The sequence below is a fragment of the Pyrus communis genome, chromosome 6 (assembly GCF_963583255.1).
Source record: "Pyrus communis chromosome 6, drPyrComm1.1, whole genome shotgun sequence".
Taxonomy (NCBI): domain Eukaryota; kingdom Viridiplantae; phylum Streptophyta; class Magnoliopsida; order Rosales; family Rosaceae; genus Pyrus; species Pyrus communis.
Window position 1 is genome coordinate 20,543,736 of NC_084808.1, and position 20,180 is coordinate 20,563,915.

The 20,180-nt window shown below is 37.8% G+C and overlaps 3 protein-coding genes across 3 annotated transcripts; 1 reads left to right on the forward strand and 2 right to left on the reverse strand.

Moving 5' to 3' along the window:
* Nucleotides 1–5,635: 5,635 nt before the first annotated feature.
* Nucleotides 5,636–8,262, reverse strand: LOC137736507 (chitinase-like protein 2). The gene is made up of 3 exons (XM_068475770.1): nucleotides 7,670–8,262; nucleotides 6,813–6,972; nucleotides 5,636–6,267 (listed from the first exon to the last, which is right to left on the reverse strand). Exons 1-3 carry the CDS (start codon nucleotides 8,058–8,060, stop codon nucleotides 5,856–5,858), a joined length of 963 nt encoding a protein of 320 aa, XP_068331871.1. The 5' UTR covers nucleotides 8,061–8,262; the 3' UTR covers nucleotides 5,636–5,855.
* A 2,931-nt stretch (nucleotides 8,263–11,193) lies between these two features.
* On the forward strand, nucleotides 11,194–17,470 carry LOC137736506 (calmodulin-binding transcription activator 5-like). Its single transcript, XM_068475769.1, has 14 exons — nucleotides 11,194–11,420; nucleotides 11,525–11,623; nucleotides 12,323–12,448; nucleotides 12,591–12,706; nucleotides 13,028–13,116; nucleotides 13,223–13,268; nucleotides 13,542–13,671; nucleotides 13,950–14,051; nucleotides 14,162–14,220; nucleotides 14,361–14,777; nucleotides 14,853–15,547; nucleotides 15,854–16,400; nucleotides 16,734–17,042; nucleotides 17,129–17,470. The coding sequence occupies exons 2-14, from the start codon at nucleotides 11,569–11,571 to the stop codon at nucleotides 17,174–17,176; spliced, it is 2,739 nt and encodes a 912-aa protein (XP_068331870.1). The 5' UTR covers nucleotides 11,194–11,420; nucleotides 11,525–11,568; the 3' UTR covers nucleotides 17,177–17,470.
* Nucleotides 17,471–18,271: 801 nt separating this feature from the next.
* Nucleotides 18,272–19,965, reverse strand: LOC137736508 (small COPII coat GTPase SAR1A-like). The gene is made up of 3 exons (XM_068475771.1): nucleotides 19,682–19,965; nucleotides 19,463–19,594; nucleotides 18,272–18,895 (listed from the first exon to the last, which is right to left on the reverse strand). Exons 1-3 carry the CDS (start codon nucleotides 19,808–19,810, stop codon nucleotides 18,575–18,577), a joined length of 582 nt encoding a protein of 193 aa, XP_068331872.1. The 5' UTR covers nucleotides 19,811–19,965; the 3' UTR covers nucleotides 18,272–18,574.
* Nucleotides 19,966–20,180: the final 215 nt, after the last annotated feature.

Here is a 20,180-nt window from a genome sequence, read left to right on the forward strand (position 1 = left end):
CCGTTGAGATACTTGACATGCCATATACTTTGATTTACACTATTTTTTTAACAAGATTTTTAAATATGTATGTATTGCTATTTTCTGGGAAAATTATACTGGTTTTACAGTAAGGGGTTAATATGTTTAGAAAGAGAAATGCGTTTTCAAAAGCTTTGTTTTTGCTCACTCACATTTTCTGTTTTTGCCCCCTCCAGGTTTTAGCTGCTAAAAGTTCGTATCGACGAGGATTCTTTACGAATCTCAGTATAGGTGGCTACCTATGAGGGTATGATCTTTACCCACACTATTGTACTTTACTTATGCTCTGACGTCGTGTGTGAAATGGGTTCATTCCCGCTCACAATGCAATCTTGTCTTTAGATATTGTTAGGTTTAAATTTATTCACATTTTCCACATCACTATACTTTATGACTTCGTCACCTTCTAGGTGTTGGCCAACACAACTCGATTCGGAGTCCTAGTGAACATTCCAGGTCAGGGTGTGTCATTATTGCTAGCCCATTGTGAGGTTAAGCCCACCATCTCCCCCTTAGTGTAGATAATATCATTTGTTAAAATAAAAAAATAATCATTTGACAACTAATTTAAGCACATTATTATCCGCGTGCGAAAGACCTTTTTTATAACAGGCATTACACGCATCTTAAGATGTTTTGAACATGTTTAAAAATAGAGAAAAAATAGAGAAAATAATATTTAATAAACAACTGATTGAATCACATTATTGCTAACTCATTGTGAGGCTAAGCTGTGACATCCCACATCACTCAGGGGAGTGATCCTTATATGTATATTCTCATCCCTACCTAGAACGAGGCATTTTGGGAGCTCACTGGCTTCGGGTTTCGTAGGAACTCCGAAGTTAAGCTAGAAGGGGGCTAGAGCAATCCCATGATGGGTGACCCACTAGGAAGTTGCTTGTGAGTTCCCAAAAACAAAACCGTGAGGGAATAGTAAGCCCAAAGCGGACAATATCGTGCTAGGGTGGTGGAGTGGGCCCGCGAAGTGATCCACCCCGGGCCGGGATGTGACATAAGCCCACCCTTATCTCCCTTAGTGTAAATAATATCGTTTGTTAAAAAATAAAAAAATCATTTGACAACTAATTTAATCACATTACTAGAAATACCTTTTTTATAACCGGCATTACACGTCTCTTAAGATATTTTGAACATGTTTTAAAATAGAAAAATTGAATCACATTATTACTAACCCATTGTGAGGTACTAATTAAAAACAAAAAAAAAAGCACAAAAAAACTAATTAAAATGACAAAGGCATTTTTTGAATCAATGCGTGCTACGAGCGACTTATACGTTTTAGATGTATTTATATGCATAAATGGACAAAAGGAAAGTCAAATATTTGAAGTAAATGAATAATCTTAGATAGTGCTAGAAGAAACCACTCATAAACTAATTAAAGCAACTGAATTCACATAAAAAAATCGGTCTCTATAGAATTTACATTAAGAATAGAGAAAATAATATTTAATAAACAATTGATTGAATCACATTATTGCTAACCCATTATAAGGCTAAGCCCACCCCCCCTTAGTGTAGATAATATCATTTGTTTAAAAATAAATAAAATAAACAATAATTTGACAACTAATTTAGTCACATTATTATCTGCGTGCGAAAGACCTTTTTTTATAACCGGCATTACACGACTCTTAAGACGTTTTGAACATGTTTAAAAATAAAGAAAATAATATTTAATAAACAATTGCTTGAATCACATTATTGCTAGTCTATTGTGAGGCTAAGCTCACTCTCTCCCCCTTAGTGTAGATAATATTGTTTGTTTAAAAAAAAAAATCATTTGACAACTAATTTAATGTAATTTAATCACATTATTATCCGAGTACGAAAGACCTTTTTTTATAATCGGCATTACATGCATCTTAAGATGTTTTGAACGTGTTTAAAAATAGAGAAAATAATATTTAATAAACAACTGATTGAATCACATTATTGCTACACACATTGTGAGGCTAAACCGACATCCTCCCTCTTAGTGTAGATAATATCGTTTGTTAAAAAAAAAAATAATCATTTGACAACTAATTTAATCATATGTATTATCCGCGTGTGAATGACATTTTTTATAACCGGCATTACACGTCTTTTAAGATGTTTTGAACGTGTTTAAAAATAGAGAAATTGAATCACATTATTACTAGCCTATTGTGAGGTACTAATTTAAAAAAAAAAACAAAGAAAAACCAAACCACAAAAAAATTAATTATTAAAAAAATACTATTAAAATGACGAAAATGCCCCTGTCTTATTTAATGCATTATTTTGGGATGCCTTTGATTTTTTTTGTCTTGGGGCATTTTTGTCCAAATATTTTTGTTAAAACTTGGTGACACCAAAATCACTATTCACCTTTTTCCATTGATTTTATATATAGATAGATAAGAATGCAAATTTTCAATAACTGGTTATTAGTCTAGTTGCACTTCTCTTCCAAATATTGAGATCATGCCATCCTGGCATCATTTTATTAGTCCAGGTGTCTTTAATGTTATTGGTTAGTCACTGAGTTGAGAATGAGTTTAAAAGTCAGAGTCTTGTTTATTTGTGTTAAGTGAAAAAGAATTGATCTGTCCTCACTCACAAATATGGACCCCATCTAATACCATGTTTTAAGAGAAAATGAAATCACTGACATATCACAGTGGTGGAAAGGTATTGAGTTCTGGTATGACAGCATGAGTTCAAACTTCATCGGTGGCTAATTTAACTAAATATATCGTTTGACCAAAAAAAAAAAAAAATCATTGACATATCCTAATTGTGAAGATAAATGTGAGATGTGAGTGTCGGTGATATGTAATGCTTGCATATAAAAATCGAATTCAAGACCTTTAACTTAAAATTAAGTATGAATATCAATAAACCTGATCCGTAATGTTATGCATGTTCAATCTAGTAGGATGCCACTTAGTACTATGGTTTAGTGGTATTCTTATTCACTTATAAGTGAGAGGTCCTAAGTTCGATTCTCGTTAAAGGCGAATTTGAACCGCATTGTTATGACTAGCCTAGTGTAAGGCTTAGCCTACTCACCTACCCCTTAATGTAGATAATATCTTTTGTTCAAAAAAAAAAAAATTGTAAAACACTGCACCTAAACCTAAATGCCTATTTTGATCAATGTTTTGTGCATTTAAATTCCAGGGTGCAATCACTTAGTACTAAGGTCTAGTGGTATTCTTCTTCACTTATAAGTGAGAGGTCTTAGGTTCGATTTTTGCCAAAGGAGAATTTGTGTAACATCCCACATCGCACAGGGAAGTGGATCTTGTAAGCCTTATATGTATATTCTCATCTCTACCTAGCACGAGGCCTTTTGAGAGCTCACTGGCTTCAGAGTTCATCGAAAGTCTGAAGTTAAGCGAGTTTGCGTGAAAGCAATCCCAGGATAGGTGACCCACTGGAAAGTTCTCATGTGAGTTCCCAGAAATAAAACCGTGAGGGCGTGGTTGGGGTAAAAAACAGACAATATCGTGTTACGGTGGAGTCGAGCCAGGGATATGGTGGGGACCCGAGCCGGGATGTGACATTTTGATGACCCCCTAAGAAGTTCTCGTGTGAGTTCCCAGAAACAAAACCGTGAGGGTGTGGCCAGGGCCCAAAGCGGACAATATCGTGCTACGGTGAAGTCGAGCCCAGGATGTGACAATTTGGTATCAGAGCCAATCCCTAGTCGGAAGTGTGCCGACGAGGGCGTCGGGCCCCTAAGGGAGGTGGATTGTAACATCCCACATCGCCTAGATGAGTGGATCATGTAAGCCTTATATGTATATTCCCATATCTACCTAGCACAAGGTCTTTTGGGAGCTCACTGGCTTCGGAATTCATCAAAACTCCGAAGTTAAGCAAGTTCGCATGAAAGCAATACCAGGATGGGTGACCCACTGGGAAGTTCTCGTGTAAGTTCCCAGAAACAAAACTGTGAGGGCGTGGTTGGGGCCTAAAGCGGACAATATCGTGCTACAATGGAGTCGAACCTGGGATATGGTAGGGGCCCGAGTCGAGATGTGACAATTTGGACCATATTATTGCTATCTCATTGTGAAGCCAAGTCCACCTCTTACCCCATAATGTAGAAAATACTGTTTGTTCAAAAAACATAGTGTAGATAATATCATTTATCAAAAAATAAAAAATAAAAATAAAAATCCAAGGTGCAGAACAATCTTGTACAATTGAAAAACCAAATTTGTGTGATGAGAACTATTAAGTGTTAATTATATATATACACACAGATATATATACATGTACAAGGCTCTAACCAAAAATGGGATTGAAGAGTTTCGAGTATATTACACTTGTTGACCCTAAAAACTACCAAGCCTACGTGGTGCATAGGTCGAGTAATTAATAAGCTAACTACGTCGTTCGGTTGTGTGCGGGGCGTGCCAACTCGTCGGCTGAGCTCGACTAGGGAGTAAAATGTGTTGATGTCGCGTTGGGCGCGCTGCTAACTTCTTGATCTTGCGACTGGGACTGAGGAAGGAACACATCTCGGCCTTTGGGTTTTAGAGCCTAAAGACAAGGTTGTTGGTTCTGCGAAGTTTAATATCAAATTCAGCTTTCAATGTGCCGAATGTAGTAACCTGTAACACCTCATTTCGCGGAGAATGCTAATGAGATAACCTCTTCCAAAAAGAATTCAAAAATCCTTCACGACAAAGACTTGGATAGATAACCAGTCAGCCTCGACGCAGTGCTGTTTATCCAAACTGAAGGTGCTCTAAGGTCGGCTGATTCTACGACAACAGTGATGTTTATCCAAACTGAAGATATTCGCTGGTTGCCTTCACAATATTGTTTATCCAAACTGAAAATGTGTTGGCTAAAAAAGGAAAATAAAAATCTCAAGGTTGTTGAGAGGTTTCGCGTAGAACGAGAATTTGCGCAAGACAGTTTGTGTGTTGAATTGGAGAGGGCTTTCAATGTTGCATGCAACTCTGTATTTATAGTGGCTATCTTTTGCTTGACACGGCCTGATAACTTTGTAAAGTCCAACTACAACTCTAACTCGCGGAACTGAAATTGATCTGTGCAAATGCCAAGGCATATCCTTTAGATTTCGTGACTTTTCAAACAAAATAAAGCCTATCTAGGCTTTATCACAACAGAAACACTAGCCCACCTGGCTTCTTATCTCATCAAAAACCTCCATTAGAAACCTTTAAACCCATCTAATAACTTTCATCACCATGCAAAAAGGACTAGCCTACCTAGGTTTCTTATCTCATCATTATCCAAGACCATCAAATCCTAGGTTTATTACATCATCATAATTCCATCACCTTTAAACCCATCCATGCATGCATCCTGATCAAATGAATTTCAAATTCATTTTTAGCTTCCAAGTGCCATCAGACATTCCAAATCAATTCGAACTGTACTGCTTACTTGGGATATAATTTGCATCATATTTATCTGGTTTAAGAAGATGCAGATAATTCATATTAAAAGATAATTATTATGATAAAAATCATAATATTATCCTTTAACAATAACAAAATTATCTTTACTTTTCCATCCAACGGTTGGGAGCTATACTCACTTAATGGCCTTGATTGCAAGGGCCGATGGTGTAAATTTGGGTCCAAACAATATTATCCAACAATAACACAGTTTCATACAATTCAAATTGCAAAGATGCAGGTAATATTCAGAACTTGTAAACCACAAATCACAAAATTTGCACCAAATAATAAAATGCAGGGCTTACTGCGACATCACACAAAGATAAACTTGAAAAATATATTGTCTTCATTTTGCTTCGTCTTCAATCCGTATGTCTTGAAACAAATCGAATAAAAACCTTAAGAAGAAGAAGAAGATGATGAAGGTTGAAAAGCCTTCTGCTCAGCGCAGCTGAGCACATCATGAGCGCCAGCCTCTTCACGGCCGACACCGACTTTGTCAACGTAATACAGGTAATGGGAGATGATGTTGTTCATGGAGTCAACGTCACCTTGGCCACAGACTTGGTCTCCGTAGAGCACATTCATGGTGGTGCCAAAGCCAGGAACCCTTTTGGACAAAGTGTCGTTCTTGGTTGGCTTCCATTTGCCTACGAAGACGTCGTGGGCTGAAGGGATTTTCTTCTTCACTGGTGTCATCCACCTCCAGATTGCAGCCTGGAAGGCTAGGGTTGCATTTTGTTCTATGTATTCTGGATGGTTTAGTAAGTCCACCTTTAAGGCATCACCCGTTTCTCCATAGTTGTAGTTCCTAAGTTCAAAATCACCCAAAAGTAAATGAAAACTAAAAGAAATATTGAAACAAAATCATAGAGTAGAAAGTGATGCTGAATTGTTAAAATAGTTGTTTGACACCCTTCCATTCCAATTTTTCAGTAAGAGTCTGTGTGATGACTATTTTAGTATTTTAAAGTACCAATAACAGTTTTGAATTTTGAAAATTAGAAAGTCGAGGATTGTTATTAACAATATACTTGAATCCCTTCCTCTAGAAATAGCATTCCAAACCTCTTGTCAATGCAAGTTTCACAATTACATGTATAGTAATTTTTCTTTGTGTTTTTTATGAATAATTTATGTAGTCTCAAACTGTGATTTGCAAGAATGAGAATGAAGAATGAACGCTTCTACGAAAGAAGCTAACTCATATTTTTGTTATAAACACTCCATAGTAGTTATCATATATTCCTTATTCTTTTCATTAGAAAAGAATGTATGATGACTATTTTTTAGTGCTAATAACAGCTCAAAATTCTGGATATGAAAAAATTTGGGAATTAGGTGGATTGTTTATACCAATAGAGCGGCAAGGCACCACGGCCATGGTATGAAGCTCCAGGAGAGCAGGGATAAGTGTATTTGTAGTAGTCATCACAGTATAACTGGCTAGGGCTCATTTCCTTGTTGTAACATAGACCCCAAGCCGTTGGTCCTCCTGTAGCAACCCCATAGCCACCTGACAATTGAAACAAATTATCATCACTTCATCTTTGTTTCATTATATATAAGACTGCATAAAATCCTTGTAAATCTAAGCTTCAAAAGCACTTCAAGGAAAAGCATTTTGGAGTCATAAACTCCAGCAACAACACTCAACATTCCTAGATTTGTATAGTTTTTATCCTGCGTTGTGAGAAGCTAATTAGGAACAAATTAAGGTGTCAATTCCGTTGTATAGAACCCCAAATTCCAAATTATTCAACTCTTCCTAATTACGATTATGGGGATTTTAAACAAAAAAAATTTTACATAACCCTAATCAAATCCATTTCAAAGCAAGTACAAGTTGAATACTTGAATGACGAGAAAAGATTGTTTGGCACTGCACACCAATCTACAATACCTGAGATTGCTGATATTTGGTCAATATATTAACGTTATCATCTTATATCAAGTATTATAAATAAGTACTCGACAATGTACAAAATACTGTAGATTGGTACTCGGTACCAAATACAGTAGATTGTTGATATTTGATATCAAGTATTATAAATTAGCACTCGATCCACATATAGTATATTGGAACTTGGTACCAGATCATGTAGATTGGTGCCTGATGCCCTCCTTTAGTGGTATAGAGAAAAAGAGATCCTAAAGAAATTCCAACCAAATCAACCCAAAAAAACCCTAGAAAGAAAAATTTTATAACTCACATGAAGTTTTACTGCCAACATGGCCAAGAAAAGCAGTAACTTCCTTCATCCCCTGGAGCTTGCCACCTGTGGTACCAAATCCATGAGGCTGGTACTCAGCGGCCGCTGTGATGAAAGAGTGGTAGTCCCAGAACCCCACGGCGTGCGCCACGGGCGAGTTACGCTTGGAAAAAAGGTCCTCAAATTGGTAAGCTTGGAAGTAGTCAGAAATTGTCTGGTTACAACAATAAACAGACCATCCCTTACACTCCCACCCTTTGTCACACACCTTCTTGCCCTTCACTATCTTCACCAACGGCTTCACCGCTGACTCCTCTTGACCATTCGCAACGTCGACCGCTAGCAGCGTTGCAGCTACCATTGAGAAAAGCAGAAGCCATTTTTTCTCCATTTTTTTTGCTTTGATTAATTTTGTGTGGTGGGATGATGAAGGGGGAAATGGAATGAGATTTTATATATGGAATTCAGAATATTAATGGTTGGGGGGAGTGAAGAGGAAAGAAAATGAGTGTGTAACAAATAAGGTTAGAAGGAGACTGTCAATGTGTAACGCTCACCCACCACCTTCTGTTTTTGCTTCAAATTAATTTCTTCCTTTGAGTGCAAGTGAAGCAAAAAGCAGTGAGCATTCCATCAGCTTTTGCTTGCCAATTATGATCCAGATGGCCTTTTGCTGTGTGTTCAAGAGTATAAAGGTTTGGAACTTAGTTGGGCTTTTATTGAGTGGGCTGGCTCTTTTCTTGGCCTAGTCCACTTTGGACCTTAAAATTCGAAATTTGCTGGTTGGATCTTTGTGGCCCAAAATCTGAAAAAAGTAAACAGAAAAATAAATTGGGAGTAGGTCAAATCACTTTACTAATTTGTTTAATCAATTAAGAGATGAGGTTATCATTAGTACTACAGTTTAATTGTAATTTTTTTATTTGTAACTATAATTGAGTGTCATAGATCTGACTCATATGAATGATACATTTGAATTTGATAGTTAATGTGACTAGTTCGTTGTGAAACTTAACTTAAATCTTCCTCCCTAAAATTGTTGTATAGAAAAAAGAGATGGGATTTGTGTAGCGATCTCTTTGAACACTAGGAAGAAAAATACTACTAAATTAAGAGTTAGTTGTTAATGGACACTATTGTTATTTTATCAACGAAAAAATATAATATGTAAAAAAACTTGTTAAAGTGATTTAGAGCGCAGTATTAGTAATGGCTGGTTTACTAAAAGAAGAGCCCCTTTGGTGATCGCTGTTGATGTTTAATTAATAGGGTCTTGCAAGTGATTTGATAGGTCCATTGTATGATATCGAATGCTAGTGGTTAGCATTTCTCAAAGTATGATATATAATGCTAGTGGTTAGCATTTCTTAAAATATGATTTGATAGGTCCATTGTACGATATCAAATGCGGGTCTGCTGTCTCTAAATTGTGTCTCTTTATTAAAATTTTAACATGGCTTTATACTTGATAAATATTGACGCTGTTAAAATACCATAACCTATACTAAGCATAATGAAACAAAGAGAATAATCTCGTAATGTTCTCTCGCCTTCTAAAACCACCAAACAATCTCCTCCTCCTTATCCTCCCAGTTCACCGCCGATGGTCCGCCACCTCCTCCTCCTCCGTACCACCAAAAAGAAACCTCTTAATTGTAATTGCTCAAAATTAAGAACTTGAGTTTATTGGTCCTACGAGTTAGGTTTTGTAGACATACTTCAAAGAAAACTAAAACAATTTTTAAGGAGATCAAAAAAGTGAAAAGACTTCCAGTGGTTAATTAGATCATGACGGGACCCCAAACATTGAGAGAGAGAGAGAGAGAGAGAGAGAGAGAGAGAGAGAGAGAGAGAGAGAGAGAGAGAGAGAGAGAGAGAGAGAGAGAGAGAGTGTGCTGAGGAGAGTGGTCGGTTAAATTAATGGGTTAAACAAACATGAAAATTGTAGGGAATTATTATTTTATTCATTAAGCTTTAAGATATGACTTAACATCGTTAGTTTTCTGTTAAATAGTAAAACATTGAAGATGGACCATACCATTGAACAAAGAAAACCCACATTTTTAAAATTAAAATCACAAAAATTTGAACAAAGAAAAGAGAATTCAAAAACCAAACTCAAAACAAATATGTCAGAGAAGCATTCATGCAAAGGAAATTTGATCACAAATTGAAAAAAAAAAAAAGTGTGAGAGAGAGATGACCCTTCTTGTGGAGGCTAGGGGTTTGGGTCTTGAGAGACAACTGGAGAAATTCGTTCTGGCAGCAAATGGAAGAGCCCCATTTTCATCTTTCTTGCCTTCCACGATGAGCAACACGTGTATAGGAGGGGCAAATAAGTAAATTTAATGTTCAACAAACGTTAAAAAGCTTAGAATGAGTACCAAATAAGTAAATCTACTGTTTCCAAAAAAAAAAAAAAAAAAAGTAAATCTACTATTCATGAACAGTGAAAACAGTACTAAGCAAACCGAGTTTTAGTATATGTATAATGTGCCCAAATTTTAACAAAAATATACGAAAGAGACAACAGATCTTCGGCCTTATCAATATATGCTAAATGATTCCATTATTACGGCGAGTGTTTTGTAAATACATAAATAAAATAATAATAAAATAAAAAAGAGCCACTCAGTCCATTTTACTACTTGATTAGACTTCTTGAAATTTTCTTGATTAATTTGGCAAACAAAAACAACCTAAGTATCGTTACCTTTAGGAGTTGTTGATTTTCTTAATTACTTTGTTTTGCCTACCAAGAAATAGTATTTTACCTAGTTGATCCAATAAGCTTTCTTGATTTGCAGCCATCATTCTCAATTTGGAGTGCATTGTTCTCATCACTCGTAAAGCAAGAGCGGTGGGTCTAGTATATGTGTCAATCGCAAATAAAATGAAATTAAATAACTCGAATCAATGTTTAATATTCTACAATGCGTGATTAAGACTAAATATGATTGAAATTGAGCTCGATTCAGTCTTATAAAATTTTACAGAACCTACAAAACACATTTTATTATTATTATTGATTAATGCATATGTAACTGAAGCCATTTGAATGGTGACACATATTTGACTATGACTCCATGAACCTAGTCCGAACCCTACCATGGTTCATGCACATGTATTAACGTCGGTGGGGAAGTGGGGACTTCGAAAATTGCATCACTTCAATCTCCACCTTTAAAACGGGTGAAAATCGTGATGGAGTCGAAAGTGCATGAGAAAACACAATTCGTGTTTTCACACTTTTGTCTACACAGCGGTCCCGTGAATTCAAATTATTCAATTCTCATTGAATTTTATATAACGTATTATGGAGGTTGGACCACTAACAATGGGCAAAAGTACGGGTAAAAAAAGGGGGTCAATAGTTAACCCCACCAACCATTGGGATACACCGTACACGTGGTGGTGATAACAACTGTCTTTATCGGTGGCCTAAGATCTTCCTCATCGAACGGCCTGTTTCCGCCTCCGTAGAATCGTTATCCTGCAACGCGCATCGGAGAAAAAGAAGCAGCTGACTTCACCTGTCCTGCTACAACAAATGTATTTATTGATTGCCGAAAAATCTTCAAGTCCGGACTTCTTGGATATATTGACTGCTAGTCAGCTCCTTTCATTTTATACTTTCTCATTTTTTACGAAATAACCGACAATCAGAGAGAGAAAGAGAGAGAGAGAGAGAGAGAGAGGCTCTCACTGCTGGAAGCTCCCGGCATTTTCCGTTCACTCGGATTTTGATGAGGTACTTTTGGGTTGATTTTGTTTTTCTTTTGATCGTTTTCTGTTATTTTTGTGAAATTATTGATCAAGTTTTTGTATTGGGTTTTGGGTTTTGACGGGTTTAAGGCTTTGAGTGAGGGAAGTTTTGGGATTACTTGGAGGGTTTATTGATGATGGAGAATCAGCTCGTGGGTTCAGAGATTCATGGATTCCGTACAATGCAAGGTACGGATGTGTCTTACATTTTTTATTTGTGATCAAAATAAAAGAAAATAAAAAAATCTGTTATTTTGCTCTCTCTCTCTCTCTGTAATTTGGTATTTAATGGAAAGTGATTGGTTTTGATTATCGAAGCAAGTGAATTTTTCTTTGGATTATCGCCTCTCGGCAGCAATTTACATGTTCTGCGAAAGCAAGAGCATGGAATTCCTCACAGGAAGTGTTATCTAGTGAATCCAGAAGCACGAATAACTTGTGGTCAGGAAGGCTGAAACGGCTGTACGAGGAGCGTGGATAACCATAACTTGCCACTCTTGTCCCCCTTTAAAAAAAAAAAAAAAAAATTATAAAGATAGTATTTTTATGTGCTAATTGGGAGAGAGAAAGAAATGCATGTAAGTGTCGAAAAGAACAGAGCCTTCTTTCTCGTCTTTATTGATCAATGATGACAGTTTGTGAGGAGTCGAGGAAAGGGCAAGGGAAGATAAAATGACATAGATTAGATATCAGGTTGATACTGTTCAAATGGTTGGATTGGACTTTTTTGTTTGTGTTGAATTCGTGTCCCTACGTGCCTCCCTCGTTCGTATTGCAGTTCCGATTCTGACTGCATTCTTGATCAGATTCCATAATTTCACATGTTACTACCAGGATGTAAGTTCCCTTGCTTATTTTTCTTGTTGTGGGTTCTTGTTTCATGCACAGATTTGGATGTTGCGACTACTATGGAGGAAGCCAAATCAAGATGGCTCCGCCCAAATGAAATTCACGCAATACTTTACAATTACAAGTATTTCACCGTCTATATCAAGCCAGTGAACATGCCCAAAAGTACGCATCTGTTACAGTTAATAGTGAGATGATTCTGTTGTGTCGTATAACTATGGTCCCTTCTCACACTCAATTCATTCTTTTCTGATTTCAACAAATATTGAAACTGCTATGTTTCCTATCTTGGTCATTTTTTGTACAGGTGGCACTATTGTCTTGTTCGACCGGAAGTTGCTTAGAAACTTCAGGAAAGATGGTCATAACTGGAAGAAGAAAAAGGATGGGAAGACAGTTAAAGAAGCTCATGAGCACTTGAAAGTAAGTTTCCATTTTTTATTTGCATATTCTTTCTTTTTCTTCTAAGGTGTTAGTTGTGCGTACTGTTGAATATCAATCTTTTTCAACAACCCCGTAGAGTTGGGATTCGGATTGATTACTGAAAACGCTGCACTGACACTTGTATCATGGAAATTTCCTTCGTTCTCAGTTTTAAATATCGAAAGGTTTTTTTTATCAACTGCACATAATCTCCTTAATCAAAACTTGCCTGAAAATCCTGTACAAGTGCCAGAGCTTGTTTTGCCAGGGAATGATTATTGACAGTTCCATAACATTTTTTCATTTGTTTTAATGGTTCAGGTTGGTAATGAAGAAAGAGTACATGTATATTATGCACATGGTGAGGACAGCCCAACCTTCGTCCGGAGGTGTTATTGGCTGCTTGATAAGTATGTAATTATTACAGTTTACATGGATCCATTAGTGTATCATATTTTTACTATTATCTCTTAGAGAGTAGTCTTACTGACAGTATTATTGTTTGTCTGGTTGCAGGAGTCTAGAACATATAGTTCTTGTTCATTACCGTGAAACACGAGAGGTGGTTTTTCTGTAGCTTTTTTTTTTTTTTTTTTTTGTTCGATGTTCAAGATTAAGTACTTTCAGAATTTGTGCTCCTTCTCAGGGCATGAATACTTAAGTCTGTTATTGCTATTTTTCAACAATTTCCATTTAGGGGTTTAGGGTAAAACCAAGTGAGAACTTGGCAATACCTTCACGAACTTGCCAGTCTTTGGAACAAATTCTTTGTTGCGTTCTTTTCAGAAACCAACTAGATATTCTGACATTATATTGGATTGTTTGCTTACTGCAGGGTTCTGCAGTCACGCCTGTGAATTCAAACTCTAGTTCCGTCTCTGACCCATCTGCTCCGTCATTTTTATCAGAAGAACATGATTCTGTGGCTAACAACGCATATTGTGCTGGTGAAAATGAGCTTCAAGGTGACTATATATGAACTTTCTGCACAACGACTTATACTGTTCATTTTTTGTTTTGGAATAGGCTGTGTCATTTCAGGAAACCATAACAGAATTTGGAGTGTGGTGATGTTAGAAGAAATAAATTACTTTTCATGATAAGAATTGGTTTTTTCATTATTTCTTGATATTTTAATGATTTTTCCTTGTTTAGTGAAGGTTTGTTACTTCTAATTTCTGTTGCTATTTTTCTTGAAAACGGATATTCAAGGTCCTTGCTCTTGCGTTTTGATGGTCTACAGAGCTCGGTGACGGATTGACTGTTAATAATCATGAACAGAGGCTCCATGATATTAATACACTCGAATGGGATGAACTTCTGGTTAAAAATGATTTTAAAGGAGGTAAGTGACAAGATAACAGTTATTGCTACAGCAGAACCCAGAATGATGAAAATATTAACCATTATTCTCTCTCTGTCTCTTCTTCTTGGTGGGGGATTTTGCGGTGCCAGACAACATATCAGGCTATGACCAGCGGAATCAAGTCGTGGGAAATGGCTCCATAAGTGGCGTAAGTAGAATTACTCATAATTCTTATTTTTTACTGCCCATTTATTGTAGTCCTTCCGCATTGGCAATTTGTTGTTTATTATACACACTGGCATTCAATTATTTTGTATACCTTCCATGATAAATGGTTTCTTTTTGCAGGGAGCCAGCAGTTTATCAGCTGAAATTTCTTCTTTTGGTAATTTAACCAATCCAACCGCGGGGAGTGAAAACATTCAGTTTAATCTTTCAGGCACTCCTTGTGTTGAGACTCTGCTGGGTGATGTGAATTCAAATGTCCAGAGAAGGGATTATATTGCCAAGGCCACATGTGGTTCCGTGGACGTTTTGCATAATAATGGATTACACAGTCAGGACAGTTTTGGAAGGTGGATAAACCAGATCATGACAGAGTCTACAGCCTCAGTGGAAGACCCAGTACTTGATTCCTCATTTTCAGCTGCCCAAAATTCATTTGCTTCTCCCACTATGGATCATCTTCAATCTTCTGTTCCTCAGCAAATATTTAACATAACTGATATCTCGCCTACATGGGCTTTTTCAAACGAAAAAACAAAGGTTATCCTCTTTGCTTTAAACCCCATATTCTACTGCTTAGCATAAATTTCAGCCTCTAATCAAGTGCGTTTGCAGATTCTAATCACTGGCTTCTTACATCAAGAGTTTTTTCAACTTGCAAAGTCCGATCTACTTTGTGTTTGTGGTGATGTATGCCTTCCTGCAGAAATTGTTCAAGCCGGGGTGTATCGCTGTTTTGTACCACCACATTCTCCTAGAGTAGTAAACCTTTTTATGAGTATTGATGGCCATAAACCCATCAGCCAAGAACTAAACTTCGAATATCGTGCTCCTGTTTTGAGTGATACATTAGTTTCTTCAGAAGGGAACAAATGGGAAGAATTCCAAGCACAGATGCGGCTTGCTTATTTGCTTTTCTCCTCATCTCATAGCCTCAATATTATATCTAGTAAAGTGCCCCCGAATTCCCTGAAAGAAGCCAAGAAGTTTGCCCACAGAACCTCTCACATATCTAATAACTGGCCATATTTGATGAAGGCAGTTGAAGACAACAAAACTCCCTTACCGCTGGCAAAGGATAGTCTGTTTGAACTAATTCTGAAGAACAGGCTAAAGGATTGGCTGCTGGAAAAGGTTGTTCAGGTCTCTAAAACCAAAGAGTATGATGCTCATGGTCAAGGAGTAATCCATTTATGTGCTATTCTAGAATATACATGGGCTGTTCGCTTGTTTTCATGGTCTGGCTTGTCGTTAGACTTTCGTGATAGACGTGGATGGACAGCCCTTCATTGGGCGGCATATTGCGGAAGGTATGCCATTTATTCAGTTATTTGTTTTAAGTTGTATTTGTCTGAAGCATATCTTGTACATCATTCACTCCTTAGATGTTCTGTGTCTTCTTTAAGTTTTGGTACCCGTATAGTAGAACTTACCCATCTCTATCCTCTGCTCGCAATAGCTTGAGCTTTAAGTCAATAATTTTTATCTTCTGGATCATATTGATTTTGGGCATATTTGTTTTACTTGCATCTGACATTGTTGCATGCATTCTGTGATAAGATTGGAAGTATATCGTCCGAGGAGATTTTCTTAATGCTAAAACACTCCATGTGTAGGGAGAAAATGGTTGCAGTACTTTTATCTGCTGGGGCAAAGCCAAACTTGGTCACAGACCCCACGCCAGATAACCCTGGCGGATCCACTGCTGCTGATTTTGCATTCATGAAGGGCTATGATGGCTTAGCAGCTTATCTTTCAGAGAAGGCTTTGGTAGAACAATTCAACGCTATGAGCGTAGCTGGAAATGTTAGTGGCTCTCTTGAAATTAGCTCAAACTATGCAGCAAACTCTGAGAACCTCAGTGAGGAAGATCTATATCTGAAGGATACTTTGGCAGCTTACCGGACAACTGCTGATGCAGCAGCACGAATACAGGCTGCCTTCAGGGAGAACTCACTGAAAAAAAAGACTAAAGCGGTTCAGTATTCCATTCCAGAGGCTGAAGCACGTGGTATAATTGCAGCATTGAAAATTCAACATGCCTTTCGCAACTATGAGACAAAAAAGAAGATCCAAGCTGCTGCTCGCATTCAATATAGGTTTCGTACTTGGAAGATGCGGCAAGATTTCCTTAGTTTGCGCCGTCAAACTATCAAAATTCAAGTAAACCCTCTTCCCTCTTCCTCTTTCTGGTATAGTTGGAAAGTGAATATAGCTGGTATGAGCCACACAGGGATATACCAAATCCTTTTGGAAGATCAAATTTAAATGGGAAAGATTTAGTCAATCTACTTAGTGTCAGTCAGTCGCCACTGAAAAACATTTATGATTGGTCAAATTGCAAGATTGTTCTGCTTTCAGTAACTTTAACTTGGATTGTTACATGTTAGACAATGACTAGAGCATGGAAGTTGCAGCTGGATTTGCATAACCAGTGTATGATTAACTCTTATAAGTCCAGGAAAACCCTGTTAATTGAATTGGCATCTTATGCAGGCTGCTTTTCGGGCCTTCCAAGTGCGGAGGCAGTACCGTAAAGTTCTCTGGTCAGTTGGAGTGCTTGAGAAAGCTGTTCTGAGATGGCGCTTCAAAAGAAGAGGGCTTCGTGGACTTAATGTGGCCCCGGCTGAAGTGAGTGTAGATCAGGATCAGGAAAGTGATACAGAAGAAGACTTCTACAGGGCCAGCCAGAAACAGGCTGAAGACCGCGTTGAAAGATCCGTTATACGTGTTCAGGCCATGTTCCGCTCAAGGAAAGCACAAGAAGAATATGCTAGGATGAAGATGGCTCACAATCAAGCAACGGTGAGTGATCTGATTAGGATCTTCTTTCATTGTTACGTTACAATTCTGCAGATACATTAACCAATCAAATCTTTTATCTTCTACAGCTGGAATTCGATGATTTTCTCGACCCCGATGCTATCATGGATAATTGAAGAAATTCCCGAGCTCCGGACAGGCAAATGACAACATTTGGGGATGGTGCTCTCTGCTTGTGTAGCCTGTACATCTTGTAAATGCCTATAACAATTAGTTATGTGCTTTAGACCCTTTCAGACTGTTCCTAGGATTGTTGGGAGGCTCTTTCAGTGTTGTATGATCAGTAGGCGGTGCTTCTCGATTTTTAATGTTATCGTGAACGCTTTGAGCGCTACATCTCCAAATAATTCAGTGTTTTTAAGCTGCTTCTGGCACTACGATTTTATATGATTCCGGAACTTCATGGGTCAGGCGCACACTCTTGTACTAGGATTTGCGTAAGGGCATTACCAATGGTGACAGCTAAGGGTCGAAAAAGTTAAATAATGACTTGATTTGCTCAAAATCTCATCTCCAACCAATGATTAACTTGATATAGCCCACCAGGCTATTATTTGGCCGAAAGAGGCATCAAACTAGCCAACTCCATTTAGTCATTTTTTGGCCGACAGCTCCTCATTTGCAATAATTGACTCAAATTCAACAGCTATATTTGAAAACATCCAACAATAGCTTAATTAAATTAACTAATAAATTTAAAATATAAGCTTAAACCTAATAAATTATTAAGAGACTATGTTCAACCTCTTCAATTGGAGATGATATAAGAATATGGCCTACACTGTCCATTTAAAAATATTTTTTTGCAGGACTGTAATTTCGGACGAGGGTATATTTAGCCATTTCGATTAGTGATGACCTAAGCCCTCGTATCCGAAAGGTATTTTTCTTCGTTTGCTTGTTTAGACATTAGTTCTTTTTACACGAGAAATCGAAAACAAGTTCTCAGCATGAGTAAATGCTCTCAACCACTTTAAATACAAACCTCTCGCAAACCACATCTGTATCCGTTATGAACCGTCAACGACCATTAGTACATCCAGCAATTTTTGTGATCTAGCTACTGGTTTGGTGCACAATTGATCTTCACGGGTAAGGGACCAGTGCAACGCAGGGAGACAATACTTATTGAATGGAAAGTGGGCACAAATACTACTTGCAGATGCCTAACTAAATGGCAGTGGAAAAAAAGAAAGCACAGAGGCAGAGTAGACGTTCTGTAAATATTTATTACTTCTGCAATCTAGTTACCAATACAGATTAAGAAAGCTAACACATCTATCCAGAACATAATAAAATATAAAACGAAAAATAGTACTTTTACCGGAGAGCATCTGTTGCAGAAAACTAACACGGTAAGTTTCGAAGCAAAAAACTGGTACCTAAGATAACATGTCCACTTTACACGAGCACCTATGCTTAGAAATCGCCATCATCAAGTCAACCAGAGAGCATCTGTTGCAGGAAACTACCATCTGGACCGCCTGTGGCATGGTTGCTTGTCCATTCATCACCTATTTGATGTATTGGGACAGCCATTTGAAGCCTTCACCGTACCCCATCTTGCGGACAATACTGCACATGAACACTTCAAGGGGGCGGACATTGGAATCGGTCAGATTGACCTTCCCCTTACCTGTGGTGAAGTTAGTCAGGCCCAAATGGTAACGTAGCTCATCCTCTGATGCAGCATAAGGTATGTCGATTTTGTTTCCCAAGATCAGAAACGGGACAGTTGCCAATGACTCGTCGGAGAGAAGAGCATCGAGCTCCTTCTTTGACTCTGCAAATCTCTCCTTGTCGTAAGCATCAACCAGGTACACCACAGCATCCACCTAAACAATCAAAAGAGCATAGAATATCGATGAATATATCGCACATCACGTTAAGAAAAATCTTGAACTAATCCCCAATTTGAAAAAATTGTCCTAGGTTGGGCACTAACAAGACACCCTTGACACCGGGAATCAATATAAACCAAAATAACAATCAATTGGCATTAAAATAAGCAGAAAAACCAAACTCTTGACTGCAACCTTGCACCTACAACTACAAGTTCAAGTGACTAGGAACAAAATAACACGAAATCCACTGAATTTTTCACCCCATGAATGCGAAAAAAAACCCCAGCGTTGCTTAAATATTCATTCGTCAAGGTTAAACCATCATCCTATATTCCAATGGCGGTTCAATCCATTGTATATACATCCCACGAAAATACCATACACCCGCCGCATGTATATGCATTTTCATATTTTTCGGGTTTAGGGTTTTCATTTTTTTATCGAACACCTACACCATGCAACCACAATTTCGAAAAATAAATCTGATCAAACACTAAATTAGCACATCAAAAGTAGAGGAACTGAAATTTGAATAAATAATTGGAGTAAAATGTCAACCTTGGCGTAATAGTCCTTCCAGACTCTGCGAGCGACCTGATGCCCGCCCAAATCAAAGGCCTTGAACTTAATCATCCCAATACTCAGCTCCTCCGACGTCGGATGCTGAGTCGGTTGGTGCTGAACTAATCTCTGCAACCACCAAATCAAAAACCCTAATTTCTTCAATCCAAAATTCAAATTCAAATTAGCAATTAAAAGATTCACATAAATCAATACCTCATCTTTGAGCATGTGAAGCAAGGTGGTCTTTCCGGCATTATCGAGCCCTAAGAACAAGATCTTGGCCTCCTTCTGCCATAGCCCTAGAGAAGCCAGAACTCCATAGAACCAATCCACCAGAAACATGGTTTCTTCTCTCCTCTTTCAGTCGGAGCTGAAATTCAAATCACGAAAGTATGAATTTTCCAATGACAAAAATTTAATCGAGATTTTCCCAAGAAAGTGACGGAAAATCTTAATTTTCTGTATTGGTTGGCATTTTGAAAGATTTTCCGGGAAAATATATTAATAGGGCACTGTCAGAGTGCGTAAGCTGGACTGGGGTGTGACTGCTTTGGTAGGTAAGCGGAGGGGTTCGGTGAGAGAAGGTGGTGACGTGGAGCCGGTGAATAAGTACGGTGACTGGGAAATGCCGGTTTCGGGAGTGCGGATCCTACGTGGAAATATGTTATTGGATGGTACGCGTCATAAGCTGTGTCCTCGTGTGCCAGCCGTC